Source organism: Phoenix dactylifera, chromosome 15 (assembly GCF_051530095.1).
Source record: "Phoenix dactylifera cultivar Ajwa chromosome 15, Ajwa_hap1_PhDact_Kaust_v1.1, whole genome shotgun sequence".
NCBI classification, from domain to species: Eukaryota; Viridiplantae; Streptophyta; class Magnoliopsida; order Arecales; family Arecaceae; genus Phoenix; species Phoenix dactylifera.
Window position 1 is genome coordinate 21,151,707 of NC_143204.1, and position 17,600 is coordinate 21,169,306.

At 38.0% G+C, this 17,600-nt stretch overlaps 2 protein-coding genes across 15 annotated transcripts in view; one reads left to right on the forward strand and one right to left on the reverse strand.

Moving 5' to 3' along the window:
• LOC120107581 (protein HEAT INTOLERANT 4-like) overlaps positions 1-8,639 on the reverse strand; it is a 31,002-nt gene extending 22,363 nt beyond the window's left edge. For 7 of the 8 annotated variants that reach the window (XR_015973427.1, XR_015973426.1, XR_015973425.1 and 4 more), the window contains exons 1-8: positions 8,082-8,586; positions 7,571-7,609; positions 7,364-7,417; positions 7,165-7,228; positions 6,650-6,708; positions 4,934-5,058; positions 4,762-4,821; positions 3,531-3,589 (exon numbers count right to left, since the gene is read on the reverse strand). Coding sequence is in view for 1 of the 8 variants with exons in the window: in XM_088711262.1 (XP_088567388.1) it covers positions 3,531-3,589; positions 4,762-4,821; positions 4,934-5,058; positions 6,650-6,708; positions 7,165-7,228; positions 7,364-7,417; positions 7,571-7,609; positions 8,082-8,300 (679 nt within the window). In the remaining 7 variants the exon portion in view is untranslated. Of the gene's footprint in view, positions 1-3,530; positions 3,590-4,761; positions 4,822-4,933; positions 5,059-6,649; positions 6,709-7,164; positions 7,229-7,363; positions 7,418-7,570; positions 7,610-8,081 lie in introns of all 8 variants that reach the window. The other variant, XM_088711262.1, reaches the window with a different exon arrangement.
• Positions 8,640-10,403: 1,764 nt separating this feature from the next.
• Positions 10,404-17,123, forward strand: LOC103717762 (laccase-14-like). Of its 7 annotated transcripts, none has more exons than XM_088711748.1 (10): positions 10,404-10,628; positions 10,732-10,851; positions 10,930-11,009; positions 12,001-12,159; positions 12,612-12,796; positions 13,253-13,404; positions 14,095-14,345; positions 14,545-14,673; positions 14,774-15,766; positions 16,757-17,123. In XM_088711748.1, exons 5-10 carry the CDS (start codon positions 12,677-12,679, stop codon positions 16,888-16,890), a joined length of 1,779 nt encoding a protein of 592 aa, XP_088567874.1. In that variant the 5' UTR covers positions 10,404-10,628; positions 10,732-10,851; positions 10,930-11,009; positions 12,001-12,159; positions 12,612-12,676; the 3' UTR covers positions 16,891-17,123. The 7 variants fall into 7 exon arrangements, with proteins under 7 accessions (XP_088567874.1, XP_088567870.1, XP_088567875.1 ...); XM_088711744.1 differs by having other exon boundaries at positions 10,732-10,806; XM_088711745.1 differs by having other exon boundaries at positions 10,405-10,628; positions 12,001-12,513.
• The last annotated feature ends 477 nt before the right edge of the window (positions 17,124-17,600 follow it).

A 17,600-nucleotide genomic window follows, 5' to 3' on the forward strand; every position in this document is an offset into this window, starting at 1 on the left:
ATATTATGCAATGATAAGTTGTATAGCTGGATGTTAAGGTTTTAACAAAAAAATTGCATGCATACATGTATAGGAAAAATTAGCATGTGGATGAAGAAGTATGGCAAAGACAAGATAGCTGGAAGAAGAAAACTAGCTAATTGGAGTTTTGGAGTACCATAAGTCAATGATATAGAGATGAATTCTGGTTTGGACATTGAAAAAAAAAAAGTAAATACTAGACTTCACTGCCAAACACTAGATGATGGAGGGCATTCAAGCTCTAGTTGAAGGACCTATAAAGAGTGTAGAGAGACCAAGAAATACAAAGAGATCTGTGATAGTCAATTCACTATAACCAAAAAACCTCTTGACAATATCTTGATCTACGTAGGTATTAGTTGAATGAAGTATCATTACATATAAACAGAATATGGGATAGGACATTTTGATGAAGTTTATGATAAAATGGTCAATGATTATGTTCCACAACAGTTTACTTAGGATTGGAGCATCACTTTTGCTAAATTGTAGCAAACATTTGTTCGAGATTTCATATCATGATCATTGATAGAAGTCATAACTTCACAAAATAATCAGATAGGAGCAGTAATATGAAATGGTTGAAGATCAAAAAACAGGTACTGATAGCTGGACTGTAGCTACATATAAATAGTAATCTGTGAGTTTGGATAGAGTGCATAACAGCATCTATGAAGTTCATATTCACTTTATGGTCACAGGATCTAGAAGACATATATCATATACAAGAAAGTTATACATACATATGTACATAAATGCATGCATACATATGCATATACATGCATACATACATATATGAGAACCATTAGATCTTACAATAACAAAATCGCTAGATCAGTTACAATAACAGAGTCAATAGATCAGAAAAGGCAAACTTTAGATTTTCATCAAACAAAGATTCTTATGAAGTATTTGATGATGCATGCATGCAAGCACACACGCATCATCCATACATACAAACATATATGAGAACCATTAGACCTTACAATAACAAAGTCACTAGATCAGTTACAATAACAAAGTCAATAGATCAGAAAAGGAAAACTTTGGATTTTCATCTAACAAAGATTCTTATGAAGTATAGGACACTGAAGGAGAGTAGATTTGAAGTCATCATGTAATTATTCAGACTCCTATTATACATAACCACAAATTTTATCAAAATTAAACTAGATGTCAAACTGTTTATGGGTTTGGACTACTCAAAACTGGTTCAACTGTGTTGACCATCAAACTGTCTTAGTGTAAACCCAATAGGGCAGGTGGACTCTCCCCAACCCAAACACTACCTCACTCTATCCAAGTTCCTTCACCATGATCCACGCTTCCTACCCACTTGCCCTATCTCACTAACCACATTTCTAGCCTTGCCTAACTAGCATACCTAGCTCACCTTCTTCTCCTAACACCCTAGCCCCTAGCTGATACTGTTTCACTCACCCCACTCTCTCCCAACGCCCACCTCTACCCCATTTCGCTCCCTCCTATCACTATCCCCAGCCTGTCCATGTTCCAATGAAGTCATGCATGGCCTTGGAAGTTCTTTAAAGGAAGCCGCCTAGTACACATTTGTTTCCTTAAACAAAACCAACCAAGAATACCTAAACGAAATGCTCTGGTTCAGAATTTTGTTTTTGAAAGAACTCTAGGTCAATTTGAAGCCTTGATTGAAGCTCTAACTGGTGCCATCACACCCAATCAAAGAATATGATCGGATTTCAAAATGTTGTTCACCATCATCCTTTGATAACATTATCGTATATGCAGGTTTAATTATAACATTATCCAATGTACTAAGAAAATCTCAGTCACTTGACTCAATTGCCAACAACATAATAGAAATGCATATATAACTTTTTGACATGCATAAAGTTGAACGTTCAATATATCCTCTTAAGATGTTTAACACCAACCCTTATGATGATTCTAGTGTCCATGTAGCCATATGTTTTCTTAATCAATTTAGCACTGGCCATATCCATTAAATTCTCTAAATGTTAAAATAAATTTCAATTGGCTCATGCCATAACCAAATTAAGAACTTGAAGTTGTATATGGGAAATCCTTTTTTTGGAAAAAAAAAACCCTTAACAATCTATACTTAAAACTAACATCACACTTAACTATTTTAAGCACTTCAAAACTACAGCTCAAAGATTATTGTGCCGGAACCGGAGCCTAGACTGGTTGCCCGGCGGCACGGTTCAGTACGCCCCCGTGCTGATCCATGTCGAGCCCATACCGACACAGTAGAGGAGGCAGGGAAGAGAAAGAACGGAAGAGAGAAAAAGAGAGAGAGAAGGGGGGAAAAGAGGGAGAGAGAAAGAGAAGACTGCCAAAGGCCAACGGAGCGCATCCCAACACATCAGAAAGGGCAGAGGAGAGAGAGAATGGGAGAGAGAACAAGAGAGAGAGGGGAAAGGGAGGGAGAGGGAGGAAGGCAGGAAGAGAGGAGGGTGGCGGACATCCGGCAGAGATTGGCGGAGGGCCAAAAAGCCGTGCTGAGGGGCCGAGAAGAGGCTCCACCACCGGTTACAGGAGTCCCGGAGGGGGCCCCCTTTTATTTTCAAACTTTTTAAGTAAAAGTGGCACTTAACTTCGAAAATAAAAAGGGGCCTCCTCCAGGACCCCTGTTTCCAACAAAACAGAGGAACTGAAGGCAGAGCCCCTATTCCGCCTCTCCACATAGTTCTCTGGCCCTCCGTCGGTCGACTGCCATACTCAATCTCTCTTTCTTCCTCTCCCTCTCCCTCTCCCTTTCTCCCTCGCTCTCTCTCTCTCTCTCTTCCTCTCTTTCTCTGTCCCTTCTCTCTCTCCATCGCCGGTTTCTCACTTTGGTTGCTGGAACCGTCCCAGTCCGCCGCCAGTATAGCTAGTGGTTCGGGATAGTTCTGCCAACCATGCCACAGCTACTTGAAGATGTCCTTAGTTTTCGGTCTTTGTCTTCAAATATTTAAACAGTATTGCAATACTTAGTAAATTCTTCTTTCAAATATATTGCTTATTTAATTTTCCTACCATCTACTAGAATTTAAATTAAAGAATTGAGCAAGTAATCATAGCTCACATGCTTAAACACATAATATATTCATGATCAGTTTCAACATTCAGCCCCATCACATGTACTGGGCTTGCATACCATTTACGCAACCACCTCATTTCTGCCTCAAAGACAATCAGGTATTTTGGACAGGGAGATATATAGCTACGAGAAATGCTTTAAAAAAACTCATTTATGGTGTCATATTGATCTTGATGAGGATGGATGATGAAACAAGATCCATAAAAAAATAATCTACATTGATGCTTTCATATTCAATGGAACCATCTTACATTCAACATTAGGGAGCAAAACCTCAAATCACAGACCACATACATAGTAATAGAAAAAGATGTTGGGGCATAGAAAATCATTGCAAAATAAATTAGTCAATGTATAAATTTCCAATGGATTGCAACAACCTTTTGCACAAAAAAATAGGAAAAAATAAAAGGTTAATAAAACTCACAAGGAAGGCAATAGTCATATTGTTTGATGCGCTCGATTTTCAGATGTTTTAAAGCAGATCTGCAGGATAGTATCCAGTTTATGTAATCATAATTTAAGATGTGATATGGTTTTATAAGATCAAAGCATCTAATAGAGGTCAATGACAAAGAAAAATAATTAGTTTCATCCAACAAAATGATAACATGAAAACAAAAAAGAAAAGACAAAAATATCAAAGAAAGATACATGAGACAGTTAGTGACTCGTGACAAGAATCACAAAGAACTAAATTATCCTAATGCCAAGCAAACCAGTATTGCTTCTCCATGCAAAATTTATACCATAGTTTCATAGTTCACATCTCCATTAAGTTCTTCAAAGAAAAATGTTGAATAAAATGCAAGGCAGGTACATAGACATAAAAGAAATAAACCACTAGCAAAAAGTAGATTAAGTGTACTTCTAAGCACTGCAACACAATAGATGTTTCAAATTTCTTGGAACTTGAATTGGATCAAAATATTTTTCAAGTAAAAGATTGAGAATCAAATTGATAGGCAACGACCTTCATATAGTTTATCATAGAAGCTGGTATACAAATGTGATATTCCCTTATATAGGTCTGAAAAAACCATTACTAATGGTAAATGTATTATCAAACAAGGTATTAAATCAAGTTCAAGGGTGTGAGTGCATATAAATGCACGCATCCAATTGTTTGACATAGAATAGGAAGTGATAGCCAAACATTTGTACATAATACGGTTATGTATGCCGCTAAATCCATACGCCACTATATATGAAGCTTGTATATTAATTAAAATTTATCCATAGGCCATTACATATAAAGCATGACCATCAAATACAATCAATAAGATAACAAGAACTATATTGATGTTAAGTGCTAATTTTTATACTTTTCAAACAATTGATGTGTTGGATATTAATTGCCTGAAATGAACTCGTTAGAAGGTGTTTAGATTCAAGGAAATCAGCTTAAACACCAACAACTACAATCAATCGTATCGACACTATTATTTTTAGTTGATAGACCTGCCATATTACTGTTTTGCATTCATCACTTGAAAGAATATAATTATTAAATAATCGTAGTAAACAGAAACATAATTTACATCAGATAGAATTCATTTGATTATAGCATGTAAGAAAAATCCTGTGCCATCTCAGCAGTCGACCAGAACAAAAGCCATATAAAATAATGAAAAAGCGAAAAAAATACAGGGATATACCTTCGTTGGCTGCAGGCCAAGGTAAATATTTGAGTATTCAATCTATCAACCTGACTCTGCCTGTCGAAGAAGAGAGAAAACCTAACTAAACAATACGATCTTCCATGGAAAATTTTGTATAATCATATTTGAAGTTTCAAGATCTTAAATATGAAGTATGAATTGAAGGTACCGGTTTTCTAGCGGAATGTATGGAACCCATGCCATTTTCATTGCCTTCATCGGTATTATATCTTCAGTCTCCCTTTGAACAGATTTTATACCAATCTTATCTGATGGTGGAATAGGAGAAACCACCTGCTTAGGATTATTTTAATGAACAGGAGTAAAAAATTAGTCAACATTTATGATAGCACCATTCATATGAACAATAAAACCTTAAATCAAGCTTTTCAATACTGGTACTACCTGTCCCATTTTTCCATCAAAGCAATATGGTATGAGGATAGTTCAGGTACCGACAATACATACCAAAATTGACAACAAGGTTCACCGTCTCGGTACCAAAATCCGTACCGGTGTCACCCTAGCACAGTGTCGATACGGTACAAGATTTTTTTGACGTACCGAATATCAATATATCACCCATACCGGATACCGGTACCAAACCGGTACGATACGCCTCGTATCATCCAGTTCGGATCAGTATAGCTACCATGATTGGCACATTCCAAAAAAATAAAAAATATGATACCAATCAATACGATTGGTATAGTATCACCGATACGCACCAGACGGACTGGTACAGACCAACATGGCCAGTAGTAAATATACAGCTGTTTCAGGATCCCTACACCCACACCGATGAAGGTTTCATGTCTAAATCTATAATACTAGTCATACAATCCCTTTTTGGTGGCTTTGTAACCATGCTTAAAATATTTTGGTGTGATAAACTGAAATTTGTTTAAAACATAAAATAGAAGCTTTCAATGCCAACAAACACCACAAATGTAGCAAAAACGTTTTGTAGGAGACAAATAACTAGATATACCATGTTCTACAGTATCAACCTTGAAGCACATATGATGCTACACAGTAATTTGGAAAGAGAGGAAATAAAACGATACATTAGGCAACATTGAAGTTCTATGATTCTCACATATACTCTTTTCTATGTACAACGCAAAAATTAGAAAAGTTAACAAATGGAAGCACATCCAGACTAATATATTAGTCCCTAAAATCGATGTTCTTATTTAAATAATGGTTATTTAGAGGCTTCATCTGCACATGATGTCTCCACTTAGCCACCTTGACAAAACCACCTTACAAATCCTCATCAGTTATCTTCAGCTGCTTGTGACTCTTACTCCATCACAGTCTCATAAGCAAATCACCTCATATGTGAGCTAAGCTACTTTGTCTCTATTTGATATTATAACCGTCAAGCAAAACCCTTCCCAGGCCCCTCTGTGTCATGCAGTTGTCTTACAGACCAAGGCCGTCACTGCATTATTTTGGAATTAGACACAATATGTTCAGATAGGCATGATCTGGAATAAATTGGACTGAGAAAGTATTATGTTGAATAAAAGTGGGAGAGTGGCACACTGGCACATTTGATATCAGGCCAACCAATTTTTTTCTAGACTTGCATTTGTGAGGCCTTGCATGAAGATCAGGTACTTGACAATCAGCATGCATTACCGATATCGTTCACGGCAGTGTTTGCCATGGACCGACAATATGCAGGCCCTACAAAGAACGCATGTGTTTCACACATAACCACTCTCACCTCCCTATAAATTAGTTAGATGGATCATCGTGATTCAGATCATACATTTGGCCATGTGCTTAACCAGCAACAAAATACACCAAAGTCTAACAAATAGAAAAGCTCGAAAAATTAACTCCAAGTGTGGGAAGACAGTATGAATTTACTTACAGCTACCACAATGGGAATAAGTACGACTTTCTGTTCACCCTTTACAACCAACAGCTGAGCTGAAAGAGGGAAAAATGATCAAATAAATTTATTAGTATAGACGGTGATCTTTTACAAGCTTGACAAGCAATTAAGCAAACATATGCAAGTACCATATGCTCTATACTCAAAACTCAAAGAAATAAAAATAAAAAAAGGAAGGAAGCATAAAAGAGTTTTTGCATGCAAATGCAAGCTCAAAGGCTTCATGATCATGCTCTATTCATTTTTGACCATCTAATAGCAACTAGGTATGCATAAGCACAAATAAAATTCATGGCAGAGGTTCCAATATCAGATGAAAAATGCAGAAAATTAAATTTAAGTGATATCCTCTCATGGTAGACGATCACATCAAGCAACAAATATAAATTCAATGTCTATGGCTTCATTCTGCTAACAATGTAGAGTCCCACCACTAGTAATTTAGAGCATGAAGTTGAATAAAGTGAACAAACACTAAATAAACAACTTACCTTCGGTGCATCCAAAGAGGTAGACCTTCTTTCCATGAAGCTGTCCCCCTTCCTCAAAAGCTCTCTATTCATAGAAAAACAGAATTCAGTTCATTCTAAACAGATTGTTCAAAATTCAAGCTTCTAAAAGCAAATCCCTTAATATCAACTCAACTAAGCTTTAATCCCTTAATACTTAAAAAAAATCCCTTAATCATACCTCCAAATTTGAAAAATTCCAATTGATCTCATGAAGTTTATCCATGTTTTCCCACTGTCATCAACAAATGTTCGAAGGTTCACAACAACTCAGGGTAACAAAAGAGAACAAAGATTATCGAGCATGCTACTTAATGCCTATTTGATACAGCAGCTTCCGAAAGTTATCTTAAGATATATAAAATAAAAGTTTGATGTGGAAATAGACCTCAGTTCCAACAGGAAAGGCAGCTTGCCATAGATCCTCCTGCATAACAACAACCACTATTTAGCTCAACAGTCTAATAAAAGAAAGCATAACATAGTAAAATAATTGGAAAAAATACATGAAATAGCAACATCTACAGAGAAATTTAGATCATGATACCAATAAGAAATTTAACATCAAAGTAGAAAAATCCATGCCAGCTAGAGTGGACTTAAATGTTCCAAAAAAAAAAGGTCATCTCAGCAATGTAGTAGTTATTAACACATACATCCCATATAAGAAATACAACTGGAATACAATCCAAAAGAACAGCGCCCGCATCAACACAACAAATTTCAGGAAGTCCAAACCACAGAACCAATCAACATCAAATCCAACAACTTGCCAACCACCACCCCGCAATAACCTCTAATACCCCCTCTCCCCCCCCCCCCCCCGGCCCCAAATTCTCAGAAAATCAAGAAACAAAAAAAAAAATGAAAAATCAGTCGGTCGGAAGAGGGAACTTAACCAGATTCCTCTTGTCGGGGAAGAACTCGGGCTCCGTCTTAAGCTTGATGGCGGCGGGGGCCTTGACCCGCTTCCCTCTGGTTGAGGCCTTGGACTCCTTGGGGAGCTCTTCCGGCGACTTGCTGCCGCCACTGCTGCTGCCGCCCACCTCCTCCCTCTTCGCCGCCTCCGCCGCAGCCTTCCTCTTCCTCCCCCTCGGCGTCGCCCTCGGCCTTCTCATTTTCGATCAAACGAATTACGGCTCGGATTAGGGTTAGGGTTTGAAGAGAGGAAAGCGAGAGATGGAGAGAGATAAGAGCTATTGCGTGCGAGAGAAATGGGATGACGGAGAACTGTGAGTAGAGAAAACGCGGTCACAATCCGAATTTGAAGAGAGGAGAGAAAAAGAGAATAAGGCTATTTATGGCGTCCAATTCCCAGGACGGACGGAGCGTGAGGGAGGGGGTTCAGGGAGCGGTTTGCCTGGAAGCGAATCCGTCCGATCTTTCGTTTGATGCTATCTTGGCCATCTGATCTGTTGGGGTGATGGGAAGGGATCGGCTGTGCTTCCGGCCTCGTGGCTCTTTTAGAATATTTGAACGGTGGGTTGGCACGCCGATTAGTCGGATTACTAGATCTTGAAAATTCTGCGGACCGGGCTCGTGTTGAATATAATGGACCGGCCAGAACCGGTCCGGTTTTTGGGGAAATGGGCCTAATATGGGCTAAGGCGCAGGGCATATATGGGTCGGCGCAGGGTTGTGTTTCATCTTCCTGCCACACCCACATAGATCTCAAAATGCTTCGAACTCCCTTATTCAACAACTTACACAGATCTCAAAGTAATATATGGATAACCCAATGGCGGATTCATGCAAAAGAAGGTAACTCCTCTTTCATGCGAAAGATACACCACGACCTATATGGGCCACAATACGTGACCAACTTCTAAACTGCGCAGGAATAATGGAATTAGTTTGCACTCTATATGAATCAAATTCTATTACACTCTTATGTTGGATGTCACGACTGCAAAGAGTATTGTGGCTCCTATTTTCCCTCTTTTTAAATGCTTCTATACCATATAGTTGGTGCAGTCCCTCCTCATATAGGATCCACCTCATTTAAAATTTTAAAAAATAAAATAAAATGGCAGTTTAAAATCGCGTGGCGTGGGACGTGTGGTAATTGTAGAAACCAAGAGTCGTAGAATCTACGGAAAATGATGAAAAACATAGAAAAGAAGAAGGAAAAGAAAAGGTGCTACTTTGTTAGATGATCGGATGATTGATTTTATCTAATTTGGCTGAAATTTCAGTATATTGTTTATGGCATTGAGAGCTATAGACTAAACAGTTTAAATCTTTGAAAAGCCTTTCCTATTGATTATTTCAAGTATCAACACTTGGTGAGATCCATCTTCTATTTTGTTGTTTATTGTTGAAATCCGCCTTATTGGTGAAAAATATTTTTGTTGTAAAAGTCAAGATTAAATCTTGTTGATGTTTATGCAGTCTTTAATTAAAATAGAGAAGATCTATTGTAATCTCATTATTCTAAATAATGGAAGTTTTTTGTTGGAATAGATTCCGTGGTTTTTTTTTTCTTCACATCGAAGGATTTTTCACCTTAAAAAAATTGTGTTGCCTCTTGTGTGTGGATTGCTTGATTATTTTGCTTGTTAATTACTTTAATAGATTGCTTGATTAAAAAAATTTAGATCTTAGGTACTTAAATAGGATCAAGAAACCCAAATAATATCTTTCGGCTAGCCTTTTTGACTAAGGAACACTGCAGCATGGATCTATTGAGGCTGACATCGGCCAATCATAGTATTTGATATTAGATTTGAATGGATTTGAACCCTTAGCCTAACGAGGAGGTCATGGCTTAGACAGAAGAAGTATGTGAGGACTTGTGCGGACATGTGTTTAGTCCCACATCAGTTATTCTAAAGCCATCCGGTCTATATGTTTCTATACTATTATAAATGCGGGCTTTTTTTTAAGGAAGTACAATGGCTGCTCATTCTATCCTAGCGTAAGTGCAGCCAACAGAGTCAAAAGCTACAAAATAGTATAACTGTGGATGAGGGGTCCCCTAATGCGTCCATAGGACCTTCCCGGTATGCTGTGCTGTATAGAAATCGACTCAGTGGTTTTGTTCGTCTTTCTGTACACATGTACCGCTAATTCATGCAGGCTTCTTTCAGTGGCCTGACGTCATGGCTCATGATGTGGTCGGGCCTGGGCTATCCGGAAGTCCAAGTGCGTCAGTCATTTTTGGGCTCCAGAGAATTCTAATCGGTCCAACTCTTTGCCACTTCAAAGCACTTCGATTCCCCAATCCGACCATTTCCTCATATCTCATGCTTCATTGGCTCAAAGGGAAAGATATTCGCCCACCAGAACAAAAGGAGAGAAGCAAATTCCCGGTGGGCTTGCGTGATCTCAAACAGTAGAAGCGTATCGGTCTTATTTGGCTTTCTGGTGCTCACAAGAAGAAGATGAGCGAGGAAAAAGAGGCGGAACAAGCGAATGAAAAGAAGAGCTTCAGGCCTCCTTGAGTTGTGAGCCTCATTTATTCCCTCTCCCAATCCTTCTTCAGTTACAATGTTTTATATCTTTCTTTAAAGTTATAACCTTTATGAATTTGTATTTTTCATTGTTTAGGTAACGCCTACCTGTGAAAGCTTCACCGTTTGCTCTGCTACGTGCCACCGTGCAATTGGATTTTTATGTCTTTAAGTAGGATTGATAAGATAGAGATCAAACTAAAGCACAGTTGATCATGCAAGATGAAACTTTTATACAGAATTTTCCCTTATCTTTGCTGTCGCTCTCTGACAACGGTCTTGTATTTTCTCCCAGGCCCATTCATCTAATAAGCTCCTAAAAAACCTGCCAAGAAGAAGGAAGAGCTTGGATTTTAAGTTTCATTATAGACAAAGGTAAACACTTCAAGCACTTGCATCAATCGTTATATTTTTTCCATACGAGATTGCAATATTGCATCTGTTTCATGCTATGAACGTATTACGAAGGGATTTATAGGTGTATGGAAAAGTTAGAAATCATGGCAAGCGCGGTTGAAGTTTTAAATAAGAAAAGGAAAATTCTGGTCATTTAATTTTACTATTCTGATACAAAACCCAGAATTCCAAGTTTCGTTCTATCCATGCATCTACACGTTATCAATTTATCAAATTTTGTATATAATTTTTCATCAGATTGGGGGATCACAGCCATCCTTGCTATCTCTCACTCTCAAGTGCATCTTCATGAGTTAGACTGTAACATTATCTTGATCTTGGCGCGTTCTGTGCGCATCAAAGGAAGTAGCCAGCACTGGCTACTAAATATTCGATCTAATTAATGAACTTTTTGTATCATAATTATAATTTGATGCATACACTTTTAGTTTTAGCTGGTCTTTTTTTTTTCGTCCTCCTCAGAGAAAAAGCAGTACCAAGTGGATGTACTTAATAAGAACAGAACTAGTAATACTGGCAGTACCAAGTGGACTGCTTACAAATTATATCCATCAATTAAATACTCATTTAGAGACAGATTTACCTGCAACAAAGGATGGTGGGGCTGCAAGGAGCCATTGAAGAAGAAAGGAGACATGGAGTGCTCTCCATTTATGCGAGAAGAGAGCATTATGGGTATTTAAAGTTTTTTTTTTATGATCTGTTTTTTTTTATTTTGTTAAATACATGTGGATGAGGTGACGAAGTCACGCAGGGGAAGTCACAGCTGACAGTGTTGACATCACGGAAGCAGGAAAATCTCCATGAAAAAGAGATCAGGATTGTTGATGCTTAATTCATTTCATTTCTCTGAGCCATTTGATTTATTAGAAGCATTTAACTCTCTAATAACTTTCATTGCCATCTTTCAATGTAATTATATTCAGACTAGAGTATATCTTATTTTCAGGAAAAGGATTGGGGGAACCCCTGACGATTTTGATGCAGAAAATGAGAAGTACAGGTTTCTCTGCTAGGAAAGAGCCATACCAGCAAACAAGAAAATCATAAGAGAGAAAAAAAAAGGCTTGCGAAAGCTAGGATCCAAGCAGACCAATACAACAATAAAGTCCTTTTTCTCATTCCTAGCTTTTTCATGATCCTTGCCAAATCAAACAATTAATTTTGTTTGCATGTCAAATCCAACATATGTTGTTCATGTCCTAGGTTGATGAAAACTTAGTAAAAAAGCCGGACTTATAGATTGTCCATCACCCTAGAACATGCAACAAATGATATAATTATCTCTCTCCTTACAAAAACACCAGCAAACTGCCATCAAGCAATTTGCTAGTTCTATTGCAATTGCTTCAACCCCATGAGTGGTGCTCCATCAAAGTAACATAGCAGCCTTGCCACAAAATGTAAGATATAACCCAGCCAGTCCATTTCCAACCAAATCACTGAGCAACCAAGAAAGCCAGTAAGGCTTAGTAATACCATCTTTATATGAGTCCAATCCCTGAATTTTTTTTTTTCCTCCAAAAGGCATGTTAATTAACTACTAGTTTCACTCACCAGGCTAACTTGAAGGGAATCTTGGAAGGTAGTCAAGGAGGAGGAGAAACAGCCTATTTCAAGTGGAAATGGAGACAAGGAAAGCTAGAGTCTTGCCATCCTTATTGTTAGCACTGATGCTCTCTTGCTTACCTTTTGGAGTTCATTCGAATTACCATGAATCCAAGATCCACTATCATGATTTTATTGTGAGTGACCCCCTCTCCTAATCAACTTTGTCACAATGATAAATAATATTTATTTACATTGGAAAAGAATTCGAAAGTGTCAGAGAAGGCTATAAGATGACTAGAAGTTAATGTGGATATAAAAAAAAAGGTAAATCTTGTTGGATCATAAATGGTGGCGACATCTCAATTTCCATTTTATAGGAAAAAATAAAATACTTAGTTTTTTCTTGTCTTTGTGTGATTTTTGATATGTCCAAAAGATAGCTAAAGATTCAGTTGCCATGCTATTGCAGCATCATTAGGATGCTGAGGAACTGAAGCATTCACATACTAAATATATCTTTATCCATTATTTTCTTCAGACAAGAAAGGAATTTTGTCATGATAACAAGGAAAATTATTTTTTTTTCTATACATTGGAGATTATATATTGTGTTTGCTAAAAATATATATCTTCTAACTCATTAATTGCAGGTTGACTTGTCACCATACATTCGGCTCTGTAAAACAAAAAACATCCTGACTGTAAATGGGCAATTTCCTGGGCCAACTCTCCATGCCCGCAGAGGAGACACCATGGTTGTCAATGTCCATAACAATGCTATCCACAATATAACTATCCATTGGTCTCTCTCTTCATCTCTCCCTCTTTCTCTCTGTTCTCCATTAATTATCTCGTGCAAAATCTTTGATGTGTTTTGAATTGGAGTATTCATACAGTTCCATCGTTCGATTTTAGTTCTTGTTGAGTGAAAAAAGAAAAGCATTAAGACAATGAAAATTCTCTAGTAATTAGGTGATGCACCACAATTAGTCCAGAAAAAATTACTCTGGTGTTTGATAAAACAAAGTGTTTGGATATTTACAGCATATTTTTAAGAAAAAAAATCTGTCTTAAGAACCAGCCATCCGAATAAAATAACATACAATATCCATCATCAAACAAAAATCCTTTATAGAAAATTACAAAAAACACAACATCCATCCCTCCTATCCCTACTCCCATCATCATCACTACCACCACCACTCCTACCATAATCATCACCTCCACCACCATTAGTACGATGACTGACATCACCATGACCACCATCAGCAGAACTAGGAGACAACCACCACCATCGCCATGGCCACCACTAGCTACCACCTCGCAACTGCTATCACCAGCACCACTACCACCACCACAACTACGACAATCGCCGCTGCAGTCACCGCCACCACCGATGAGTCTAATCACGCTGCGCCTCATAGAATTGAAATAAGTGGTTTTGCATTGTTCTACTGGGGGGAGTTACTAATGGACTCTGACAAAATTTCAGGCATGGAGTAATACTACAGTGCAACCCATGGGCAGATGGTGCCTCATACATCACTCAGTGCCCCATCCAGAGAGGCCATAACCATACGTACCGGTTTGTGCTAAGCAAAGAACAGGGAACCTTTTGGTGGCACGCACACAACCATGCTGCACGGGCCACAGTTCATGGCGCTATTATCGTGTCTCCACGTCCATTTTCCAAATCCCAGAACCCATTCCCGGTACCTCACGGTCAGATGCCAATAATAGTCGGTAGAGTCCTCGCCCTGAAGAACCTTTCCGAGATCATATCTAATTTTCTTTCAGCCTGGGCTAATCTACTCCAGTTCGAATGCTCATTATGTAGTATCTTTACTTGAATCAACACATATACCTTATTTTTCAATGCATATTCTTGATCGCATTTTATTTAGAGTTGGTATCAAATGTTATTGTGTTCTCTCTTTTGTAGGAGAGTGGTGGAATGGAGATGTGATGGAGGTGTACAGAGAGGCAGTTGAAATGGGAGGACATCCTGTGCACTCTGATGCTTACACCATCAATGGACAGCCTGGTTATCTCTATCCATGCTCCAAGTCAGGTACCAGATTGCTAGAGAAAACCAAGTTGATCCTAGTTTATACAAACACAGCTAAACTCTGACACGTACAAACTATTTTCAATCAAATTACTCTTGATAGAAACCTTTAAGATGTCGGTGGAACAAGGTAGAACTTATCTTCTTCAGATCATCAATGCGGCCATGGATGAGCAGTTCTTCTTCTCCATTGCTCAGCATCAGATGACATTGGTTCGGATTGATGGAAGCAACACTAAGGCCCTGGCTACTGACTATATAATGATCTCCCCTGGCCAGGCCATGGATGTCTTAATAGAAGCCAGCCAACCTTCTGGCTACTATGTCATGGCTGCCAGTGCTTTTGACAATGGAATGGGATCTATGGGACACATGATTGCTATGGACTCCATGAGTTTTATGGGACCTATGACTGCCCAAACTGTGACCACAGCTTTCCTTCAGTATACTGGCTCGCCTTGCTCTCCTCCATCATCCCCTACGTTACCATCCCTCCCTGCTTACAATGATTCACATGCAGCCAATAATTTCACAAGTCACCTGGCTAATCGCAGAAGACATTTGGAGTTCTATCTCAGGGATGTCGAGGAGCATCTCTTTTTCACTCTCTCGGCAAACTTGATCAACTGCGGTGCTAAAAAGACATGTGAAGGAGAGATGGGCATGATGAACAAGGCCAGTATCAACAACATAAGCTTTGTGAAGCCCCAAGTAGATGTGCTCCAAGCTTACTATTATGGGCTTCATGGTGTTTATGATGAAGATTTTCCAGGAGAGCCACCACTAAAGTTCAATTACACTGGCATGAACATGATGAACAAGAGGCTGTGGGAGCCAGAGATGGGCACCAAGGTGAAGGTGTTGGAGTATAATACGCTTGTGGAGCTTGTTTTCCAGGGGACTAGTGTAGTATCTGGCGAGAGTCATCCAATGCATCTTCATGGACATAGATTTTATGTCGTTGGATGGGGGCCTGGGAATTTTGACCCCGAGAAGGATCCTCTTCATTACAACCTTAACAATCCACCTCAAGTGTCCACTGTCGCAGTTCCAAAGAATGGCTGGACTGCCATCAGATTCAGGGCTAACAATCCTGGTAAGTTTTGGTGGTCACCTTTTCCTCGGGCAACTAGTGGCAACTTTAACAAATCTACTTCAGTTTTATTTGCTCAAGTTATTAATAAACTGATTCCTTTAGAAATGGCTGCATGTAGAGTTCTTAAAGCTCAAAATCACGTCTCCTGTTTTCTGTTAAAAATTCGCAATGTTCAGAACTAGGCTTGTTGGGAGGAGATATGAGATCCAGTAGAAGTATTCTTCTCAAAAATCAAAAAACGAACCAATGGAAATAGAAACTAATGGAATAATGTCAGGAGGAGAGAAAAATCCAAAAATTATAACATTCTTTCGAAGAGAAATTTTCCATTGCATTTCACCTTATAAGGGTTTGTTTTGATCTCAGGCTATATTTTTCAGAAAATCCTGCAAAGTTTTTTTTTTTTTTTTAATGTTTGAATAGTAGGTGTCCATGTGCCCTGAAAGTCTACATAGGTTGAACAAAATGTTGAAATGGCTGATTTTTTTTAATTAGTTGTATTTAGCCCTATTCCATCCCAAAATTCTTTTTTTTTTTAATCTAGAAAACTATAATTAGGGGATATAGTTTTCTAGAGAGATTTTTCGCATAATATCCGCAGAGGATGTCTTAATACCCTTTTTATTCGTTGGGCAAATGACTCAGATTAGAAATGCTAGATCATCGCCGACATTCTCTAAATTTTTCAGCAAACATCAGTACTTCCTCTATTTTAAAAAAAATCAATATATTCATTTTTTTTAAAGGAGGTCTTCTTGAAAAAGGCATGATAAAGATAGGAGAAGATGAGTCATGATATTTGAAAATTAATTTATATTTTTCTAATCCTACAATTTAAGGTGTACCTTTAAGTTTATGCTTATGTATTTTTAAATCATAGCTTGATTGCTTAAAAGCTAGAGAAATTACAAGCACTTGTGATCGTGCAGATAGGTCCCTGAGGTTGTTGTCATATTTGGTTCCAAAATTTCTTTTCTGCATCATTGGCAGGTGTTTGGCTTCTCCATTGTCACTTTGAGCATCACCAAAGTGTAGGCATGAGCATGGTGTTTATAGTTCAAAATGGCACATGGAAGTCCCATAGGGTTCTTTCTCGTCCACCTCGAGACATGCCTGCTTGCTGAAAGGTAGCATCCTTTTCTGAAGAACTTGATTGGAGACCACTTCTTTAGTTTAGAGAACCATTAGCTAGGTGATTAGCCAATATTAGCTGTTCTCAGCTCCCTTTTCTTTTTGCTAAGAAAAAAAGGAAGTTCCCTTCTTTTGATCTTCTATGGTGCTGTTTTTTTTTTTGTTGTTGTTTTACTGTCCAAACAATAATCATTTTCCTGTATGCTCCTCAGATACTCCTTCCCAAGTTCTTGCTTCTCCCTGTACATTCTATGTAAATATTGTTTTACTTGGTTCTCAATAAAATTCTGGGTGGCCTTTGCCTCCCTTTCAATCAAAAAAAAAAAAAAAAAATATTTTCTTGTACATTCTTTTAGCATGAAAATTTATGGAAGAGCTAAATTGAAGTTTTATTCTTGTGCTCAAGAGTCGCAAGGCTATAGCCTGGCTGTTTGAGTTTCTTAATTAGTCTTAGATCGGATGATCTAGATTATTCCTTCATTTTATTGTAATAATATCCAGATTTTGTAAACTATCTTGAACTATTATTTTTATTTTGGACTATTTTTTTTTTGCTTATATACCCTTTTAAATATGTGAAATTATAAGAATAACCTCATAAAATTACTATATGCGCGCGCGCGCACACACGGTCATAAAATACTTGTTTTTCATGCATATCCTTCTTTTTCTTTTTTTTTGCATATGTATGCATACCATGTAA